This window comes from Cololabis saira, chromosome 18, assembly GCF_033807715.1.
Source record: "Cololabis saira isolate AMF1-May2022 chromosome 18, fColSai1.1, whole genome shotgun sequence".
NCBI lineage: Eukaryota > Metazoa > Chordata > Actinopteri > Beloniformes > Belonidae > Cololabis > Cololabis saira.
Window position 1 is genome coordinate 30,617,375 of NC_084604.1, and position 23,215 is coordinate 30,640,589.

Consider the following 23,215-nt stretch of genomic DNA (forward strand, 5'->3'; position numbering starts at 1 on the left):
CAGTGCAATGAGTGAATCCCTGAGCTGAATAATCAAAGTAATATGAAATGGGACTAGAACCCGGTTCACGATGAACTACTGAACAAAAAACAACAATTTTATGTGAAAGCTAACACAAGCTGCTCGATACATTTATAAGAAAAGAAAAAAAATACTTCAAATCTCCTTGATCGGATTTCACATTGCAAGTAAACATTAATGCAGTAACAATGAAAAGTAGGGGGAGGGGAAAAAAAACATAGCAGGATTAAAGGAGTGGAAGAGAAACTGCTTCAAAGAAAATGCCACTAAACGACGGCTTTGAACTGCCTTTCACCTGGAGGGCGACACGCAGGGTTTAAACGGGCCCAGACCCCGTTTCTTTTCACACACGTGCAAATATCTGGAAGGGAGGAATGATCCGGGGTGCCAGGACCCAGGAAGAACACAACGCTGATCCTGAGCCGGAAAATAAGTTCATCAAAATAAAAAAGTAAACAATGAAGTAGGTAGTTTGTTTAAGGCAGGCGCGTGAATCAGAGGGTTTTGAGGAAACCCGGTTCCCCAGCATCACTTCCATTTTTTGGCGGAATAAAGGCGTCACAGTTACCCGTGGACCAGCGACACTCCGTGATGCAAAGCGCGCTTCCACATGTAGTATGTGGAGCGTGCAGTGAATGGGAAATACGACCGGAATTCTTTAAAGGTGGGGAAGGATTGCTCTTCAAAGCGTTGCTGCAGGAAGAGCTTGGCCCTGGCCTTGAAGTTGGCCAGAGCCACAACATCCATGGAAAACACCTGCTCATCTACGGGGGCCTTTGTATGAAAGGTGTGCTTTGAGTGAGGAGCATCAAAGGGAGCCACCGCAGGAGCTTCCAGGAACTTTGGGATGCTGACCAATGGGAGCTCGCTGCGGCTCTCCGTCACCTCGTTTCCTCCGCCTGCGTCCTCCGCACTCGCCGGGACGTCGATCTGTGCATTCTGGCTGACGGTCTTCTTCTTGGTCTTTGTCTTCTCGCTGCTACGCCAGAGCCAGTAGAGACAAGAGGACATGAAGGGGAACTTGAGCTTGAACTTCGTCAGGGACCATTTGGACTTCTGGACGTGCAACTTCGCCACTTCTCTGAGCTGTTTTTTACTCATATACGCCAGCCTGAAACTCTTGTGTTTTCGTCTGCAGATTCTGGTTCTCGACATGACGGACGGATTGAAGGTGGGCAGCATTGACGAATGAGTTTTTGGGCTTTGGCTCTTGTCAGCATCCGAGCTGTCCTCGCTGCTGGCAACGTTGCGTTTGTAGCCCCTGTTAAAGAGCATGGCTTCTCTCCTCCAGTTGTAATAGGTCGATCTTGAGATTCCTGGAAAGTTTCTCTTGAAGATCCTGAAGGGGAAGGAGGTGTTGGAGGCGATGCAATTCTGCAGGCAGCGCTTGGCTTCCTGCATATGAGTCACATTCTGGGCCCGCTCCACGTCCAGCTTGCCTAAGCTGAGGCCGAACATGCTGGCCAGGCTGTCGTGGTGGTCTGCCTCATCCGGCTTGGCTTCAGGAGAGGACCAGACCTCGTGCTCCGTGCTCTCGCCAGGACTAATCTCCCCCGTTGAGGATGAGTTGGAGAAGTTTCCTCCAGACCTCAACAGCTCGTGCTTCCAGTTATAGTATGAAGACCTTGAGATCTCCGGGAAAAACTCTTTAAACTGGTGCAAAGGGATGAGCTTGCCCTCCAAGTAACAAGCCTGCAGGAAATACTTTGCCTCGTACCGAGCTGCTGACTTTTTGCAGTGTTCCTGCGTCTGCCTCTTCCAGCGGTAGAAGGTCCTCTTGGTGATGTTGTACTTGCCCTTCAGGTTGGGGTAAGAAAGATCCGACTCCTGGTTCGGCTGGTCTGTGCTCTCCACGGGAGACGACTCGAGCTCGCCATCGGGGCTTCCTGGCACGTTCGGACCTCTCTGAACCAGGGCGGCGAAATAATTGGGCCTGAACAACGACTCGGACTGCAGCTCGCCGGACCACATTATGTGTATGGTTTGGGGTTCGGATTCTTCCAGCCCGCTCCTGGGACGTATGAGTCGGTGGAAATAGGGCCTGATCTTGAGGTTGAACATGGGGTAGATGGAGTAGATGTTGAACTGGAAAACCGATGACAGAGCATACACGTGCCACATGTTGGCATAGGAGCCGGGGAAGCAGGAGGCCTTGACATCTGCATCAAAGATGGCTTCCAAAATTGCCACGGGGAGGTTGAGCATGTCCTCGGACTCTTCTGCGCACAAACTGAAGCGGACGGCTTGGAGCATCATTTTGGAGTCAATCATCTCGGACAAGTAGTACCTCTTCCACAGCACCATTTCCACTACGGTCCGCACCTGTGAAGGCCAATATAAATGTAATCACTGTCACAATCATTAAAGAATCACACAAACCAACACACTTAGAACTCTCATGGTGCGTTCCATTTATACCTGGAAGTCGGATTTTTAATGTTTCAATTGGGAAGTTTCAACGAGAATTCGCTAAAAAACTGAGCCATACATGCACATAATATTGCTCACTCTTTAAATCAATGGACATGTTCCTATCTTGTTTTTTTTTTTAATGCTAAATACAGCCACATACACCATTGTTATGTATTAGTATTGCCAATAATGGATAGCAGCTACATAAGCCAGAACTAATTCAATTAAATTTTATTTATATAGCGTCTAATACAACAAAAGTTGTCTCTAGACTAACTAATGTCAAGAGGAGCTCATTTTCCGACTTTGCAACTAGAATGCGGTCAAGTTGGGTGTGATGTAGGGTTGCCACCTTTCAGAAATAGAAATAAGGGAGGCCCTGATTTCAGCAGCGCAGGAGCCAAAAAAAAAAGCCCCAAAACTTCTAAACTGAACAAAAATGTGTTTATTTTATATGAAAAAACTAAATGCTTTGATTTAAAGTTTAAAGTGCTTTAATAGCATTGAACTTGCATGATTGTACAGACAGCCAACCATACTAGCAACTGAAATATCCTCCTATGCTATGTATGTCCACATCAGCCCAGATGTATAATATAGCCTACAGGTGAAGAATATGGTGTGAAAGTTAATTTATTTCAATAATTCAACTAGAATATGGTGTAAAAGTTAACTTATTTCAATAATTCAACTAGAATATGGTGTAAAAGTTAACTTATTTCAATAATTCAACTAGAATATGGTGTAAAAGTTCATTTATTTCAATAATTCAACTAGAATATGGTGTAAAAGTTAATGAAAATACGGTACAAATCGTGTCCTGTATTAGTTCAATACGGGACGCAACATTTTTTTCTCAAATAAAGGACAATTCCGTATTTTACAGGACGGGTGGCAACCCTAGTGTGATGTCATTCCGAGTTTAAACCTCCATGGTAAATGTAACGCACGTTTACTGCACGCAGCCCCGTCTGCTGACCTGTATCTCCAAGCTGAGTCCGGTGTTGCCCACCAGCAGCGTGCTCACTGCGTCAAACAGCAAGTTGCCTTCGCCGTTACAGTTCAGAGGCAGGAGTCCCTCGGGTGCATCGGCGGGGTACAGAGCATGGGCCGTGTCGTCCACACCGGCCGACTCCAGGCAGTCCAGACAGGACACCTTGGGCAGCAGGAAAGGAGCCAGGACCTGCTCGACCTCCAGGGCCACTCTGGTCACAGCGTCCAGGCCGGCGCTCTCCGTGGCCTCCTGGAGCTCTCGCAGGGCAGACAGCACGACCTCCTTCCTCTGAATCATCCCTGCTGGTCTGATCAGAGCTGCAGGAACAACAGAAGCACAAGGGGGGTATTTAATTACACTAAAAATACAATTCTCTCATGTTTTGTTACTAGTAGATCATCACTTAACCACATCACCAGGCCTCTTTAAAGCAGTATTGCTGCTCTACAATTCAATCATCCATCCATCCATTATCTATACCCGCTTTATCCTTTGCAGGGTCACGGGGGTCTACTGGAGCCTATCCCAGCTATTTTCAGGCGAGAGTCAGGGGTTACACCCTGGACAGGTCACCAGTCCATCACAGGGCCACATATACAGACAAACAACCAGACACACTCACACTTACGGGCAATTTAGAATCATCAATTTACCCAGCATGCATGTTTTTGGACTGTGGGAGGAAACCGGAGTACCTGGAAGAAACCCACGCAAGCACGGGGAGAACATGCAAACTCCACACAGAAAGACCCTTCTGGGCCTGGGAGTCGAACCGGGGACCAATTTAATCAATCAATCAAATTTTATTATAGCACCTTTCATCCAGGTACATGAAATACAAAGTGCTTAACATTTTGACTGAAAAAGAAGCATAATAACAACCAATGCACACTGACATACAATATAGTTAATTAAAAGCGAGCGGAGGGGGCAAAGGCTGTGGCGGCTAGAGAGCCAGAGGACAGCGACTAATCAAAATCTGCATTGACACACGCACCTCCATTGCAAAGTGGATTGCATGCAAAAAGAGACTTGGACATAAAAATAACTGAACAGTGGACACAGTAGTAAATCACAGGAACGGTGATCAGGATGAGTGGACTGGATACGTGTACAAACATACATGCTATCTGGACTGTGAAGGATGAAATTAGACAAATTGCTATGTGGTAAACTATGTATCTTACTGAATTCTGTTGTTGATGTGATCATGAATCTTACATAGAACGGGGCGGGACTTTGATAAGCGTCAGCTTCTCCCGTACCCTTTTCGTCATGTGCTGAGTATGCAATGTATAATGTTCTGGAGATGAAATGTGTCTATATAAACATGCCGAAATAAACGAAATAAAAAAAAAAAAAAAAGGAAATAATGATAAAAGTTCAAGAATTAAGGCTAAAAAATAATCAGTCCAGAACAATAAAATAATAAAAACATTACAAGAAATAGATAAATAAATAAAACAAATACCTCTAAAAAATGTTAAACAGAATAAAACTATACAATTTGATGCTACATAAAAGCCAGACCAAAGAGATGAGTTTTTAGTCTACGTTTAAAAATATCCAATTGCTTCCAAGTTAATGCAAATGCTCATTGTAATATTGATAGTTCTGAATCTGGCGTTTTTATTAATTTCTTCAGACAAAAGTACAAGAAATTCCACTTGGTTTATGTCAAATAAAAGTAACTCCAAACTTATTTTGTCTGAATTATAAGGTCTACTTTGCGCTGCGCAATAACAATAGTGTCCATTCAAAAACTAGATTGATAAATCCTCCCAGCTTTGGTTAGTTTAGAGCAATTGTCCCCCAAATCCTCCGTCAAAAACACGCCATGAAACTCTTATTTGATTATATATCTGGGCCTGTGTGAGTCCGCGTCGCGTCTGCACAATGAAACAATCCGAGGAAGGTGCGCGTTTCTTACCTGGGCGTCCCGAGACTAACATGAGTCCCAGCAGAGAATCACGCAGCGGCGGCGGAGGGTTACACGGTGGGAGTGTGGCTCTTCAGTCCCCGGCCTGCATGGCCGCGCAGATCCCGACTGTCCTCCTGACTGAGATGTGGGGACTGATAGGCGGCACCTCCCATCAGGAAATTGTCAATCGCCGATCCGCTGCTTCTTCTTTCTTTTTTCTTCCTTCAGAGAAACACCTCCCTCTCTGCCTTCCTCCTCCTCCTCCTCCTCACTTCGAGCCAGGGTCAATTTCAATGTGAAGTGTTAACAAAAGCCTGTGTGATGGGGGGCCACAGCAGCGCACACGCACACCTCCCCACTGATTTTGGCAGGTATCGATGAGTTCAGGTTTTATCAACAGGTTTTTTTTTTACTTCTTCTTCTTTTTCTTCTTCTTTTCTTTGTCAAAGCCAACTCCAAATGTCACTTTCAAGGTTATTTGCCAAGTGCTCTGCACATTTGGGAGCTGAATGCTCCCAAATGACCGTGCGTGTTTTTGCATATTTAACTGGCTTTTATGTCTCTTAACAAAGTAAAAGTGTTTTAAATTAATTTTATTTGTAGGTACACTTTATTTTTTGCAAAAAAAAAAAAAAAAAAAACAACAAACAGACAAAAAAAAGTAGTTGATTCACTTCTCTGTACTCATTGACTATAACCGGATTGATTTAGATTATTTTTTCCATTCTCAGCAGCGGGTGTTGAATGTAGTTTGTTGATTAGAGTCAATATCTTCAGACAGGGTGTGGACGGGAGCTTTATGAGACCAGAGGAAGGGCCCTGAGCTCCAGCTCAGGTTGTTTCTCCATTGTATCACTTTTAACACCTCCTCCCCTGCCCTTTTCCAGGATTTAAGTAATCAAGGCCTTTTGTTCCACGCACGCACAACAACCCCCAGCGACTAAACCCCCCCAACCCCAACCCCCTCGGCCCCTGCTGCAGACCCTCACTCTACACCTCTGTGACACACACATTTACACACTCGGGGACGGGGAGCATTTGGCCCCCACGCTGATGCGTCCGCTCCGAGCCCCGCGGCAGACGCGCTGGTGCCTGAATCCACCGGGGTTCAAGGCTTTCGGCTTAAATCTTATCAGCTACGTGGACAATATGCGAGTGTTGGCTTCCTCGCGGGAAAGGGCCAGCAAAGAATAGGTGACTTTTCACAGATTTGGTGTGTATATCTGCCACGGCAAATAAAAGATAGACGCTCTCCTAACAGAAGGCAGAGCTGTAGACGGGTGGATTTGAGTGCCTGTCTTCACATTCTTTCGACACCTCTATTCCTTAAACTTTTTGTAAATTTTGCAAGATGAGGATCTTTTGTAAGCAGAGTTCAAAGAAGTCTCTTTGAGAGGTCAAAGTGGGTTGCGTCTCTTTACTTCCACCGACAGTCCTGCACAAATATATGTGGGCATCTCACTTATCCAGCTGTAGCTTCTTGACTGTATTCGACTCTCCCCCGCCAACCCGTCTTGTCAATGTTTGTGTCGTCACCATCTCCTCAACCCCCACAGACTCTTGTCTATGGCCAATCACACACCTTAGGTGTGTAGATTAGCTGTGCTGCACTGCACTGTGAACACAGTAGTGGGCTTGCTGCAAGCATTTAAAATGCAAATAGGACAACACCGGGGCCGGCTCCGGCAGTCTCTTACCTGCTGTGGCTGCCCGCGTTTGTGTGTGTGTGTGTGTGTGCGCAGGTGTGTGTGTTCAGGCAAAAAGTAAAGAGAGGTAAGGATGAAAGTCAGCAGTGGACATTTAATTCAGCATGTTCGTGCATGAAAAAGGGCCTTGTCTGTGCCAAAAACAAAGTGTTGCATTTAGCTGTACGGCTTGGAGCACTCATTCACCCTTGGAAAATATTATGCTGCTAAGCAATGCTATATATATAAATAAGAGTTGTGTCTAGTTTTGCAACAATGCTGCCTTTAGTCACACGTTTTAAGCTCCTCTGTCTTGCTTGCGATCCACTTAAGATCCAGATCTTCGGGAGGAGGGAGGACGATATAACTCCAGTGCCGTCGGACTAGATTTATTGTATACTTCAAAGTTGTACATCTAGCAGTGGACTTCATGTACTGCAGCAAAAATACAGGAGATCTCAACTTTAGTGCAATATTTGCACAGATGGAGGATGATGAGACAAGGAGAACGATGTAAAATATGCACTATATATCTTTTAATTTCTAATGACTGAATTAAAAAGATAATTTAAAACCCATTCAGTGTGTAGTGTTCAGTTTTCTAAACACTGTTGCAAGTTTCAGACTTGCTGGTGAACATTATTATAAAGAGGTGTGCTTGTTTTAGGCCCCGTTTACACGGAGCAAAAACTGAGGCGTTTTCATGCATTTTGTCCGTTCGTTTACACGAAAACGGAGCTCAAAGTCACCAAAAACGATCATTTCTGAAAACTCCGGCCAAAGTGGAGATTTTCAAAAACTCCGTTTTCACGTTTGCGTCTAAACAGAGGAAAACGGAGATTTAGACTTAGGAACGTCACATTATGCAACAGAAACGTCACCAGCGTCATGTGTGACACCTGTGTTTACAATTAGTTTGTAACCGTCAATATTTTCTTGTATTTTACCTGTTTTATATTCTAAAGTCACACTTAAAAGTAACTCCACTTCTCTGTCACTCCAAACGAAAGACTCTCGTTCAGTCTTGGAAGTAAAGCCTGAATTATGGTCCCGCGTTAAATCGACGCAGAGCCTACGGCGTAGGGTATGCGGCGATGCGTACGGTGTGCGTCGCCGCGTAACCTACGCCGTAGGCTCTACGTTGGTGTAACGCGGAACCATAAATCAGCCTTAACTGGAAGTTACACGTGTCATTTGTTGATGTTTTTTCCAGGATTCTGATTGGCTGGCATGACGTTAACAGCGTATTTATGCGGATTCGTGTAAACAAAGAGATTTTGAAAACGATCTCTTGTAAACGATGGAATTTTTCAAAACGTAGAGGGGGAAATATCCGTTTTTGTAAATACCCGGCTATGTGTAAACGGGGCCTCAGTAAGCGTAGTTTGTCCTTTTTTCTACTCTACATTTTAATTATTATGATGTGTCTGTTGTTAGGGGGAGTGGGGTTTGTGTGCGCGGTGTGTGTGTGGGGGGGGGGAGGGGGGGGGCTGTTTTAACTTTTTAAATTGTACAACATGTAAAGCATTTGTGCTACATATAAAAAAGTGCTTTATAAATAAAGTTTGATTGATAGATTGGTCATTCAGCATAGTTAGAGGTAGGATCCGCGATTCTGTGCAGTTTCTAACCCAGACAACTATTTGTCACATTCATTGAACACTCCTCACCAGCTCCTTGCTGCTCATCTTGTGACCTCACTAAAACAAAAATAAATGAATAGATAACCAACAGCCCTGGATTTGTAATCTAGAAGTAAACAGTAAAGCTGTCTCAAACTGTAGCGGATGTTGCTCCGGCCAATCAGTAGGAAACGCTTGCCTCTATGTTTTGTTCAAATATCAGGAGGTCATTTATATTTTGCCCAACTTGCCTCTGAAGCTTATAAATGAATGATGATAAAGATGGAGATTGGGTTCTGACCTCAATAAATGTTTGATTTCTTACATTTTACATCTGTTTAAAAAGATTTAGAAAATACATAAACGCAAATCACAGACTCCTTTTTTATGTTGGACAAAGGCAAAGCTGCAGCACGTCATGTCATACTTCATTTAAATACTGTTTGACCTCCTGTCTCTGTTTGTGTTTCCATCACTTATAGATTTAAGCAAAACCTAAACATCGCAAAGAAAGACCTGCAATGGAAACACCAATTTGAAAACCCTTTTTTTATACTTTCTTGAGGTGTTTTTTCAGATGTGTCGATGATCCAGTTTAGCTCAAAAGTATAATGGGAACATTTATGTAGCATTTGCACGTCTCCGGCTTCACCGGATGTGACGTAGTCGGCCAGTGCAAAGCCATCGAAATCCGGTTACGTGCTACTTTCAGCCCCATTAATATGATGTAGTTGTACTATGACGCTACTTCATCAATATGCGTTTCTGCATTACTTAACGATTGTAATAACGCCTTTGAACAATCAGTTACTGCCTTCTTGTTCTGCTGACTATTTTCGTAACTGTGGTAGCGGTTGTTGCAAAAACTAACATCCTCTTTGAAGTCAAGATCTTCTTTTTTTATAATATATATATTTATCCCGATTTTTTTCCCCATTTTTATCACCCAGTGCTCCTACCTAAGGCCCCGTTTACACATAGCCGGGTATTTACAAAAATGGATATTTCCCCCTCTATGTTTTGAAACATTCCATCGTTTACACAAGATCGTTTTCAAAATCTCTTTGTTTACACGAATCCGCATAAATAGGCTGTTAACGTCATGCCAGCCAATCAGAATCCTGGAAAAAACATCAACAAATGACACGTGACGTGTAACTTCCAGTTATGGCTGGTTAACACGGGACCCTAATTCAGGCTTTACTTCCAAGACGGAACGAGAGTCTTTCGTTTGGAGTGACAGAGAAGTGGAGTTACTTTTAAGTGTGACTTTAGAATATAAAACAGGTAAAATACAAGAAAATATTGACGGTGGCCAAACTAATTGTAAACACAGGTCGCACACATGACGCTGGTGACGTGTCTGTTGCATAATGTGACGTTCTGAAGCCTAAATCTCCGTTTTCCTCTGTTTAGACGCAAACGTGAAAACTGAGTTTTTGAAAATCTCCACTTTGGCCAGAGTTTTCAGAAATAATCGTTTTTGGTGACTTTGAGCTCCGTTTTCGTGTAAACGAACGGCCAAAACGCATGAATGTTTTTGCTCCGTGTAAACGGGGCCAAAGTCAGTTCTGGGCATTGATCACCCTCAGCACAGCACAGCTCAGATCTCCTTCTTAACCTGACGTAGCGCGTGGAAGGATCACGTTATTCCAGCCAGATCCTCCCCACCCCATCTGGCGCCCCGGCTGGCCAGAGGGGGCATGTACAGCCCAGGACTGCTGCATTTTTTTGTGAGGGTAGCTCACATTAGCTACCCAAGGGAACACGGGGAGAACAAGCAAACTCGACACAGAAAGGTGGTTTCGCAAACCCCACCCAGGGTGCTGAAGTCATGGGGGAACTTAAAATGCACTCAGCACGCAGAGCGTCCCCGGCGAGAACTGAACCCAGGACCTTCTAGCTGTGAGATGGCTGCACTGCCAGATGCACCAATGTGCCCTTAAAGCAGCACTATGTAACTTTTCCACCTTAATATCATATTTCCAGAGTCATTGTGATGGTACATCAACTTCCAACAGGTTTAATGAACCTCTGTCATGGTCTGAGGGGTCTGTATCGCCTTCACTGGCACTATGTAACTTTGAGGTGCATGTTAGGAACCCTTTCCACACTACTGGTAAAGCACTACCGCTTTTGTCCAAAGGAGCCGCCAAACTCAACAAAAGCTGAAAGTTACATTGTGCTGCTTTAAGATCTTCTTTTTTGACGAGAAGTCTCGCTGGACCAGATTCCCTAAAACTGGAAACATAAGGTAGTGCAGGAGGTTCTTCAGAGTCACGGCTTCTTGTCACTTTTGCCGCTTTTGCACTAGTATCACTTCAGCTCGGTTCTACCCGTTTTGCGCTTTCGCACTAGGGCTGAGACGTGTAGAGCCGCTCCAAGTCGGTACTTTTTTCTGTAACCATTTCAGCCAGGTTCTTTGCGGGCTGAGCAGGGACTATTTCTGACGTCACCACCCTCCGCGCCAGTGATTGGTCGGGGGGCGGGGACGTCACCACCCTCCACCCCTCTGATTGGTCGGGGGGCGGGGCCATCAGACGTTTGAATCAGGAAGCGGGAGTCAGCGCGAGAGCGACAGCGATTTTATTATGAAGCGCAAAACGTCTGTTTGGTGATCCAACTCTGAGGTGCAGATGTTCATAAACCTGGTGGCTGTCGAGAAAAATTTAAAAAAGCGATGTAGACGGGCTGTTTTACTCTCAGCCGCTCCCGGCTCCAGCTGATTTCTCATCTGCGCCGACATGAACAAAGGTGCTGCGCAATCGAGTACGTCACAGCAGCTTCACCCAAACCTGCCCGCTTCTCCCCTGGCAGTGCGAAAACACACGTGTGGAACCGTGTAAAGCCGCGCCGCGCCGAGTCGGGCCAAGTAAGTCCTAGTGCAAAAGCAGCATTTGGTTGTGAAAGAGTTGGATGAGAAACATGAGAAAAGTGTCCAGGAGCACTGTTTCCTGAGAGAATAGCTCCCCTTGGTGTTGAGTCTGAGCATTTTTCTGTAACGCTGAAGATCGTATACCTGCACAGCAAAGCCATACAGGAAGTAAAATATGTCCTGTTTTATAATTATATGAAATAAATGGCACCACAGGGTTGTAATTTTTGGTAAAACCCCTGAAGTTTTGTACACTTTTCTGCATTTTCTGACGTTATCTTTATCATCTTAAACATGAGGCTCTGATATCAAGATGAACATGCTCTAATTTTTCAATGGACAAAATACTTGGTTTTTTAGGGTACTGAGTGGGCTTCTTCTGGAAAGTTTAGCGCTCTATCATACACATCTTACACAACAGAATTTCCTTATAAGGTCATATTCCCAATAACGTGTCTAGCAAAAGAACTTCAGCAGTAATTTAAAAGTAGAAGGTATGGCTTACACTTTTGTTGTCAAGACATCTCCATAGAAATGAGTTTTTAGTGTTGAGGGAAAGTTTGGCAACCATGCAGGATATTTTTCTAAGGCCAGTGGTGCTGTGTAGCAAATATTATTTTGTTGTTGTTTTGTTTTGTTTTATGACACTGCACGTTAGACTTTTTTCTGAACGAGGCCTAGCACACCAGTGTATTTGTAGAAAGACTAAAGCTGTAGGTCGGTGCTGTTCCAACATTTGAAGTTTGTGAGTAACAAATGGTAGGTAAATTGTGCTAAAAACACAACAATTTAAGGTGCTTCAGCACTTGTGTCTCACTTGCATTTCACCCACACAAAAAAAACTTGTACTTTTAAATGCACTTCTTAAAATCTTTTTATGTACAGCATGAAATGTGCTAATACAAATAAACATGCCTTGCAATATTATCACACCAAGACTTGCCTGGTCATCCATCCTAATCTTCTTTGATACAAAGAATGAGTCAGGTTACAGTGAATCAGAGAAACAAAGCATGTGATGCAGTTAGCGACAACTAACTGGTATCAAGAAAACACGTCCAGAATGAAGTAGAGCAGGAACGCTGATGAAAGACTGCTCTTGGTTTAGCTATAAAAACTTGCAGAGCCATGGTGTTATTAGGAGTCCTTCTGGCATCTTGGTTGTTCTGAATAGTGGCTCTTGGACGCTGTTGTAGGAGTCATTCGGTAAAGCATTGCAATTGGTCCGGTAAATTCTGTACCGGTGGAAATGGCTGTGAATACGAGCAGTACCCGACCTTTTTCCAAAGAGGGAAGTGCATGCGTGACTGGGCAGGTTACAACACGACAGCCTCGACTGTTAACTACAAGTGCAGGAAGTTATACTACCGGTAAGTGCAGAGCATAAAAAATTTAAATTAGATGGCCAAACACGAGCAGAATATGGTCACTTCAATACTTGAGTCAAAAAATAAAATACTTGTCAAGGACCGTGGGGAACTTCAGTGCCAACTTCGTCAATATTGGAGAAAATATTGCAAATTTCACAGTATTTCAGTATTTAATACAGTTGGTGCTCAAAAACAAAAAAAATGAAGAGAAAGAGAGTTTACACTATCCATATCTGATGCAGGCATACTCTGTGGACTCAAATTCGTGGATCTGTACTCCGTCGGAGGGGATAGGGAGGATAATGTCGGCGTAGATCACCCCGTCTTCATTCACGTCCTGCACAGATTCATTAATTTACAGTGCAATCTGGAGACATTCACATACAGTTTAGCTCCAATCTGTTCTTGAAATACTTACACAGTTGTTATTGATTGTGTTACTTGATTCATCTGGTAGCTGTTGGTCTAAAAAAAAAGAAAGAAAACCCTCAGATCATAAATTTATGTCAGTTTATATCAGTCATTAAACATCAAACATGTTTAGTGTTTCCATAGTTTCCATCCTTCTTCCATAGGGTCATGTGATCAACATATTAATCCAGATTGTATCCAGATTACATAATTCGGACGATGTTGCATATTTAACCACATGACTTTGCATAGGTGCCCAATTATTTCGACAGTGAAAGCACTACTGGCAAGATAACACGCTTCATGTAAGCGAGTGCTTCAAAGACCGCAAAGCACAGTTGTGTAAGGTACCATGTGCACACACGGCGACTGCTGACACGGGGAAAATGTGACAGCTTTCCGTATTGACCGTTTCATCAGAGCCTGCAACTTTCAGAGGTTTAGGAGAACTTACTCAGTCGTCTTCTCCTTACAGCAAATGCTGCAATCATAGCTGTCAACACCGCACATCCTACCACCCCCACAGCTGCCCCAATCGCGCTTTGGCTGTGACCTGAAAAGGGAAGCCACACTCATTAAATATGTTGTGTAGCTGACACGTTTCTCTCCCCGAATCCATAATTTATTCAGACCTTTAAAATATCAGTTCTGACTTTAAAAAGAAGCGGCCCCCAGTGATACCTGTTTTTTGCTTTTACTTTGCAATGCCTGAAATGTGCTTCCCAGAATAAACAGAGATAAAAGAAGAAATAGATGAAATACTACTAGCACTTTGGGATATCACTGTACCTTGACGTTCAGGTTGTGGATCTAAGATTAAGCCTCTTCCTTTCCCTCTGGGATCTGCGGAGAGAAGTTGCATATATCATAATAGATTCTTTTTTCATGAACACATAAGAGACGAGTGATGAAGACCAACCATCGACTGACCTAGCACTTTGATCCAGAAATCCACTCGGGCCTGTTGTCCCCCCACAGTCACCAGGCAGCTAAACGTTTTATTTGCAGGACGCCGGGGGATCAGAGTCAGGGTGATATCGCAAAGAGAACGCTGGTTTATCTGAGGTTGGGAGTCCTCCTGTATGTGGTCATTGGCTTCCTCTACCCACGCCAGTGTGATCTGTTTTCGCTGCGTTGTGCGGCACTGACTTGTCTTGACGTAGCTGAGAAGGACACACTGCAGCGCCACCGCTTCGCCAGGCCTGAGGATTATATCTGGTGCTATGGACGCCAAAAGAGAGAAAATTGGTTAATGCCAGATCCCCAGCCCCTTTGAACCTTCTTATTATTTAGCCACACTATTACTATCGGCAGCACTGACAGTCGGGGGAAAGCAGACCTGAACTGTCTGGGCAGCGCTGATGTCCAACATCCTCCCCCATCTGATCTTTTTGCAGAGTGCACCTTGAGTTGCCAGCTTCTGGTTTAGACACCCGGAGTTCTCCATTACGTATTACGGCAATGGTCTCTCCTCTATCTCTTGCACTAAAATACCACGCTTCATAGCAGGCATTTTTACCACATGGGAAGCTAATATCATAAGTCCCTCCGGGAAACATCAAGCTAACCTCTCCATCTAAACCTGCAGCAAAAAAAAAAAGGAGAAAAGAGTGGTTTACAACAGGATGCACAAGATAATATTCTCAAACTAAGGTAATCGCATCAGATTATATTGGTTGATTGTACCTGACTGGAATAAAGGTAGGAGCAGCAACCTCATCACGACAAGAGCACGTCCAGCCATCTCCCGCATGAATCTGTTCAGAGTGAGAAACCACGGCTGCGGTCCGTCGCTGTTGCACTTCAACAGAAACGTCACTTCCTGCATTTGCTAACATCCTCGCAAGGTGGCATGGAAAATTTTACAAGATGATGGACATTTAAGTGCAAACTTCACCCACAACATCTGCCAGGAAGGGTGCAAAGTCAACACAGGAGTTTGAAGACGAGTGAAAAGGGGTTTCTTGCCCCCTTTTCTGCTGGACGTTTGATATAAACATGTACAGTCACTTGACAGTTTCAGTTTTTTTTGATGAAATGTGCTTTTAGTATTAAAAGGGATATAAAGACAGTTCCAAATCATTACATATATATGAATAGACTTTAAAATTCCACAGGTGTTGATCCCTGTTCCTCCTTGGGAGGTAGTAACAGGGGCATAACGGGGGCAACATTATTATTTCGTTTATTTCGGCATGTTTATATAGACACATTTCATCTCCAGAACATTATACATTGCATACTCAGCACATGACGAAAAGGGTACGGGAGAAGCTGACGCTTATCAAAGTCCCGCCCCGTTCTATGTAAGATTCATGATCACATCAACAACAGAATTCAGTAAGATACATAGTTTACCACATAGCAATTTGTCTAATTTCATCCTTCACAGTCCAGATAGCATGTATGTTTGTACACGTGTCCAGTCCACTCATCCTGATCACCGTTCCTGTGATTTACTACTGTGTCCACTGTTCAGTTATTTTTATGTCCAAGTCTCTTTTTGCATGCAATCCACTTTGCAATGGAGGTGCGTGTGTCAATGCAGATTTTGATTAGTCGCTGTCCTCTGGCTCTCTAGCCGCCACAGCCTTTGCCCCCTCCGCTCGCTTTTAATTAACTATATTGTATGTCAGTGTGCATTGGTTGTTATTATGCTTCTTTTTCAGTCAAAATGTTAAGCACTTTGTATTTCATGTACCTGGATGAAAGGTGCTATACAAATAAAATTTGATTGATTGATTAAATTGGTCCCCGGTTCGACTCCCAGGCCCAGCAGGGTCTTTCTGTGTGGAGTTTGCATGTTCTCCCCGTGCTTGCGTGGGTTTCTTCCAGGTTCTCCGGTTTCCTCCCACAGTCCAAAAACATGCATGCTGGGTAAATTGATGATTCTAAATTGCCCGTAAGTGTGAGTGTGTCTGGTTGTTTGTCTGTATATGTGGCCCTGTGATGGACTGGTGACCTGTCCAGGGTGTAACCCCTGACTCTCGCCTGAAAATAGCTGGGATAGGCTCCAGTAGACCCCCGTGACCCTGGAAAGGATAAAGCGGGTATAGATAATGGATGGATGGATGGATGGATGATTGAATTGTAGAGCAGCAATACTGCTTTAAAGAGGCCTGGTGATGTGGTTAAGTGATGATCTACTAGTAACAAAACATTATTATTATTATTTCGTTTATTTCGGCATGTTTATATAGACACATTTCATCTCCAGAACATTATACATTGCATACTCAGCACATGACGAAAAGGGTACGGGAGAAGCTGACGCTTATCAAAGTCCCGCCCCGTTCTATGTAAGATTCATGATCACATCAACAACAGAATTCAGTAAGATACATAGTTTACCACATAGCAATTTGTCTAATTTCATCCTTCACAGTCCAGATAGCATGTATGTTTGTACACGTGTCCAGTCCACTCATCCTGATCACCGTTCCTGTGATTTACTACTGTGTCCACTGTTCAGTTATTTTTATGTCCAAGCCTCTTTTTGCATGCAATCCACTTTGCAATGGAGGTGCGTGTGTCAATGCAGATTTTGATTAGTCGCTGTCCTCTGGCTCTCTAGCCGCCACAGCCTTTGCCCCCTACGCTCGTACTGACTTCATCTCCTCACGAGCTTTGGACACATCCGACCATACACTGGTCAGTCTCCCCTGGATGTCAGAGAGGCCAGAGAGCCTGACCAGTGTATGGTCGGATGTGTCCAAAGCTCGTGAGGAGATGAAGTCAGTACGAGCGGAGGGGGCAAAGGCTGTGGCGGCTAGAGAGCCAGAGGACAGCGACTAATCAAAATCTGCATTGACACACGCACCTCCATTGCAAAGTGGATTGCATGCAAAAAGAGACCTGGACATAAAAATAACTGAACAGTGGACACAGTAGTGAATCACAGGAACGGTGATCAGGATGAGTGGATCACCGTTCCTGTGATTTACTACTGTGTCCACTGTTCAGTTATTTTTATGTCATGAGTTCAACATGATCAACATGAGTTCTGTATGAGCTGGCATTGTGGAAAGGTGTAACACCGTGTCCACAATGAATGCGACGCGAGCGAGCGTCAGCGTCAAAAACAATTCCATTGCTTTATTTTTTTATTGCACTGTCTATACTGGTTGCGAGCGACCCTGCTTCTATTTTCTTCCTGCCGCTCGCGTTGAAAGCCGGTTGAAAGTTGAAAAAAAAAGTTGAAAGCGCTGTATGAAACAGTCATTTCAATACAAGAGCCTCAATAAAGTGGCAGCTGGCTGGAGGGAGATCGCCAGGGAGCTGGAAGGTTCTGATAAGATAATAAGATATAATAAGAATCTTATCTTAATCTTATTAGGGCTTAATTTGTGCCGGATCCTGCCGGATTTCTCGTGTCCTCTGCTTTTTCCCCACATCCCAGTAATGATCTGACATGCTGACATGTTTGCTGCATTAACACCACACACCGGTCAATCCACGCTGTTCGCTGTTTGATTGCGTCTTTTTCCCCACTTATTCCACCGAATAATTAGCTTGTTTTCTGTTTAGAAAGTACAAACGTAGGAAGATTACAAGTAATCACCCATCTTTTACTTGTCCCTTTACTCTTTTAGGAGTTATTTTAGGAGTTTCTTTCAGGTTTCAGGTAGGCGTAGCCTACGGTGTAGGGTACGCGGCGACGCGCACCGTTCGGTGAGTGCGTAAGGTCTGCGTTGGTGTAACGCGGAACCATAAATCAGCCTTTTAGAAGGCGAGTCTCAGCTGTCAATCAAAAGAACGTGGTAGAACGTGGGGGCTGATAACACGTTCAGTGTGGACAGAGCGCGTCCAATGCCACGCAGTGCGACGCGACAGTCGGGCGCTTGCATGCAGTTAGGACAGGCTGTAAGGTGGGCACGAAGATCAGAATCAGAATCAGCTTTAATGACAACGTTTGAACATATCAAACAGTGAATTTGACTTCGGTTAACACCGTTGGCGCCATAGTTGTTATAAGGCGCCATTTTTCCAAAAGAGGATGACACTGGGATGTAGGAGGGAAAAAAGGCATCTTCACACTGTGTATAAATACACAGAGTCATGGTGCAAAAAACACCTCAGCACAGAAAAGCAACTTACTCAGGGGATGGTAGATAGCATCTGAGAGCAGTGATCAGGCCCATCGTAGGAAACAAATCAGCCACAGTGGTCGGGGAGGCAGAAACAGCTGGACAGGCTGCGTTACAGACAGCTGTTATACCCCTGCTAATCTGTGATTCGAGTTAAAACTCTAGCTAGTGGCCGAACTTTTCTGCCATGATCAGCAACCTGGAAGAGCCTCCATCAGCTGAGGTCTGACCATCCCCAGCTCCCTCCTGACGTGCAGCGACCAGCAGCGACCAGCACATTAAGGCCAGTGCTGCTGTGTGTGGTCACCCACAGGAACAACCTGGTGGACACTTTGTTTTTTCTTTTTTACTGGCATTTATTCACCAGCACCTGGAAAAAAAAAGCAGCTGGTGACAGAGACAGATGCGACTCTCTGCTTGGCTGCTTGCAGCATAGCAAAGGAAAGGGAGCATCTGCAGATTACAGAGTGCCTTAATGCTTTTTGAAAGCACATCCTGGAGGGGGGATATTCAGCCTTCCAGGATAGTGGAGGCAGACTGAAGAGGGGATCTTAAGTCTGTCTGTATACCTCAACCAGTACTTCTAAGTGCATTTTTCATTTTTTCACAGTTAATTGCAAGTGTTGGTGTCAGAATGCATGTTTTAAAAAAAACAAAAAAAGTAGGAATTCAACCTGCAATGAACATACAGCTGTCAAAGTGTGTGTACTGTGGCGGCTAGAGAGCCAGAGGACAGCGACTAATCAAAATCTGCATTGACACACGCACCTCCATTGCAAATTGGATTGCATGCAAAAAGAGACTTGGACATAAAAATAACTGAACAGTGGACACAGTAGTAAATCACAGGAACGGTGATCAGGATGAGTGGACTGGACACGTGTACAAACATACATGCTATATGGACTGTGAAGGATGAAATTAGACAAATTGCTATGTGGTAAACTATGTATCTTACTGAATTCTGTTGTTGATGTGATCATGAATCTTACATAGAACGGGGCGGGACTTTGATAAGCGTCAGCTTCTCCCGTACCCTTTTCGTCATGTGTTGAGTATGCAATGTATAATGTTCTGGAGATGAAATGTGTCTATATAAACATGCCGAAATAAACGAAAAAATAAATAAAAAGATGAGGAATAGGGTGCTATGGGGAGAGCATTCAGAAACTAGCATGCAAGCATGCAAAAAAAAAAAAAAATCACTGGGTTTGTATGTGTATATTTATGTATGTGTATGCATATGTATGCGTATATGTATATTAAATATAGTAATAATGCACATATATATATGCCTTTGGTTTCTACCGTCATGGTATCAATCATTAATATGTGTGCAGACAAGGTATAAAAAGAAAAAAAAAAGAAGAAACAAAGCATGTATGAGAAACAGTATACATGTTTGGTGGAGACAAAAGGCGTTTTTTTTTCCACATAAAGAACCTGATACTAGCTGTGAAGCATGGTGGAGGAAACATTATGGTACCCGGCAACAAAAAATTCTACTTTCTGATTGGCTGGTAGGTTGGCAACTCAACACGGCTGCTCTGAGCTGTATGAGCACTCAGCGCATAGTAGCGTCATCTGCCTTTGACTCGTATGTGAGATGGGCTGCTGGAATTCCCGAAGTGGTGAAGTTAATCATTTCTCAGCGTGAGAAATGCCACGTGTGGCGCGTGAGGATGTGAGCTTGTGTCTCACGCTCAAAGCGTGAGACTTGGGGGCATATTGAGACACGGCCATGATGTCTGAGCGATTTAATAGACCCGTGTTCTATTAATGAGTGGGTTGAAGACTTTAGCAAGTGGCCACATATACACGGGCCAGATATATGTACCTACTTAACTGAGAAACTGAGCGTGTCTACACCAGAGAGAGGTTACGATCCTGGATGTCACTGGATGCTTATGAACACGTTCTCTCTGGTCATGTAGACAGTCCTCAGGTTGAGAGGGGATGAGGGGGGATGGCATCCCCCCTGAAATAAAAACGGTCCAAATCATCCCCCCTGTAAAACTGCCATCCCCCCTTTCCATCCCTTATGTCATTTCATCAATGAATGTGGTATTACTGCTATTTCAACATTTAGAGTCATCACCAGAAAAATAACACCAGAAAAATAACTTATTTGACAATTTTCACCTGTTTCAAGTAAGTTTTCACTTGAAATAAGTAGGAAAATCTGCCAGTGGGACAAGATTTATCTTCTTATTACACGCAAAAAAATCTTGTTCCACTGGCAGATTTTTCTACTTATTTCAAGTGAAAATCTACTTGCAACAGGTGAAAATTGTTGTTTTTTCCAGTGATGAGTCTTGTTTTAAGTGTAATGAGATTTTTTTACTAAAATGAGACATTTTAACTAGAAATAAAACATATATTCATAAGATTTTGAGTTTTTGCAGTGATCCATTTTACTTATCCTGTGAAGGACAGAGTCATATTGATAAGTTCAGAAAACTGTTTTTTAATTGTTGTGTTTTGATGTATTTGATGTAAGCCCAGTGGATATTTAAAGCTTACAGAAGGCTGCATTTAACTGCTGCTATGTCATTCCTGCAGTATTTCTGCAGGTGTTTTGGTCACTGCTATTATTTGTAATATATTATATTATTTGTAATCAGCACAAATTATCTGTCCCCATATGATAAAATCCACCATCCCCCCTGATTTTTTTTTACAACTCGAGTACTGCATGTGCATAACGTCAAATACCATGACAGAGACTCAGAGTTTTGTGTTTTGAGATCAGAGATTCTGTAATGCTATATATGTATCCATACAGATAGAGTGCAAACAAAACTACCGTTTTAAAACATACAGAGGGGAGGACCATTAGACGCACCGGTAGTAGGCAAAGTGGAAATGTTTATTAAAATGCATCAAGTCTTAAGAACAGTAGGCCTAAATACATGTTGTACAAATGTAAAAGTGGTCTGGATGTGATCACTTCCTGTGCAGGAAGTTGCTTCTTTCCTTTTATGAAGTGAGGGATATGAATAGATGCACCATAGGCCCCAAGCTCGTCTCTAATGAGAAATCCTCCCCACTTCTGATGTAATTACAGACACAAACAATGGAGATAAAACATAAACGCCAACGACACCGTAACGTGTAGCTCCCGTGCATAGGTTTCATAGTTGGTACATAGAAGTATAATGATAGTATTTCTTGATCTGCGTGTTCTTTTTCTCCGTGCACTTTTGTTGACTGATAAAGTTCCAGTGTTAGCAAAAGAGGTGTAGTGTAAAATGCATTTAAAAGAAAAAGATGAGACCAGACACGAAGCATATGCATGTATAATGCCAAAATATATGGAAAACATCCGCGAATAATAGATTAGATTAGATTAGATTAGATACTTTATTAATCCTTTGAAGGAAATTAAGGTGTTACAGCAGCATCAGTGCGTTTTTCATACACGCATTCAACACACTTAAAGGAGGTTTTCCTTTTAAGAAATGAGACTCTCTAGCGCCACCCTTCACCACGACGGCCGTCGGGGGTAGTGCAGCCAACAGTGAAGCCGGCACAGGAGAACGGGGAGAACGTGCATGCAGCGTCATGTGACGTCACATCCGCAGCCCAGCGCGGGAAATTTGGGCCCGAATTGCAGCACATTTTGCAGCACACAGCCTGTTCAAGGCAACGGAGAGATACACTAGAGGGCTCATTCTTTTGGATTTGGAACTCTTCATCTGACATTATTACTAGAAAACTTAAAACGTATACGAATTTTTTTCATAAATCCTGCCTCAATCCGGCCTCAAGCTCCTTTAAATAACAGCAACCAAAATAAAAACAGATCCAATAAAAAACAGATCACTTAAAATGCTTAAAATGCTTGGGTGCTAAAGTGCTGAGTAGTGAAGTGCTGGAGTATTGCACATAGGACAGTTATTGCACATTATAGCGCTTGATGGCAGCTGGAAGGAATGACTTTCTGTGGCGTTGGGTTTTGCATTGTGGTGGGATCAGCAGCCACCAAAGCTGCTCCCCCGTCGAAACACCTCCAGGGCATGAAGTGGGTGAGTGTCATTGTTCATGAAACTGTTCATTTTCCTGAGCATCCTCACTTCAGCCACCTGCTCAACAAAGTCCTGAGGTGTCCATGGCGGTGCTCGCTTTCTTAATCAGTTTGTTGAGTGCAAGCAGCCACACCCCAGCACACAACACCAAAAAACAGAGTACTGGCCACAACAGTCTTATAAAAAGAGCACAGCAATGGTTTACAGATGTTAAAAGACAGAAACCGTCTTAAAAAGTGCAACCTGCTCTGCCCTCTCTTGTAGACGGCCTCTGTGTGGCTGCTGGACCAGTCCAGCTTGTTGTCCAGCAGTTACACCCAAGTACTTGTGGCTTGAAACAAGTAGCTAATAAAAGGAGAGTTGGAGGGTGACGAAATGGAGAGTTACAAGCTAAGATACTATTTATAGATAGTAGGGATGGGCGGTATGGACAAAAAAATGTATCACGATAATTTCTGGCATTTATTCCGATAACGATAAAAAAAATAACAATTCAACTCCACCTTTGTAACTATAAATTTATCACCACATTCAGTCTTTGGAGCCCCCGAATCACTGCTCTAAAATAATATTAAATGCTACTAAACTACACCAATTAAATTTAATTAATAAAAACCAATTAAATGAGTCCACCTGTACTGCAAAACTGTAATGACTCAGATCCGCCATGTTTGTTACACAAACACGTCATCAATGGGAATTGATTGATTCTTTCTTTCTTTCTTTCTTTCTTTCTTTCTTTCTTTCTTTCTTTCTTTCTTTCTTTCTTTCTTTCTTTCTTTCTTTCTT

The 23,215-nt window shown here is 43.4% G+C and overlaps 2 protein-coding genes and 1 long non-coding RNA gene across 3 annotated transcripts; all 3 read right to left on the bottom strand.

Annotated features, from left to right (window-relative positions):
- Positions 1-546: 546 nt before the first annotated feature.
- vrtn (vertebrae development associated) lies at positions 547-5,437 on the bottom strand. The gene is made up of 3 exons (XM_061707230.1): positions 5,358-5,437; positions 3,413-3,744; positions 547-2,343 (listed from the first exon to the last, which is right to left on the bottom strand). Exons 1-3 carry the CDS (start codon positions 5,377-5,379, stop codon positions 586-588), a joined length of 2,112 nt encoding a protein of 703 aa, XP_061563214.1. The 5' UTR covers positions 5,380-5,437; the 3' UTR covers positions 547-585.
- Positions 5,438-12,394: 6,957 nt separating this feature from the next.
- LOC133418447 (uncharacterized) lies at positions 12,395-14,156 on the bottom strand. Its single transcript, XR_009770440.1, has 4 exons — positions 14,101-14,156; positions 13,766-13,864; positions 13,319-13,365; positions 12,395-13,237 (listed from the first exon to the last, which is right to left on the bottom strand). It is a non-coding gene; the product is annotated as an uncharacterized LOC133418447 (long non-coding RNA).
- Positions 14,157-14,194: 38 nt separating this feature from the next.
- Positions 14,195-15,057, bottom strand: LOC133464806 (uncharacterized). The gene is made up of 3 exons (XM_061746993.1): positions 14,998-15,057; positions 14,651-14,893; positions 14,195-14,532 (listed from the first exon to the last, which is right to left on the bottom strand). The coding sequence occupies exons 1-3, from the start codon at positions 15,053-15,055 to the stop codon at positions 14,195-14,197; spliced, it is 639 nt and encodes a 212-aa protein (XP_061602977.1). The 5' UTR covers positions 15,056-15,057.
- Between the last annotated feature and the right edge of the window lie 8,158 nt (positions 15,058-23,215).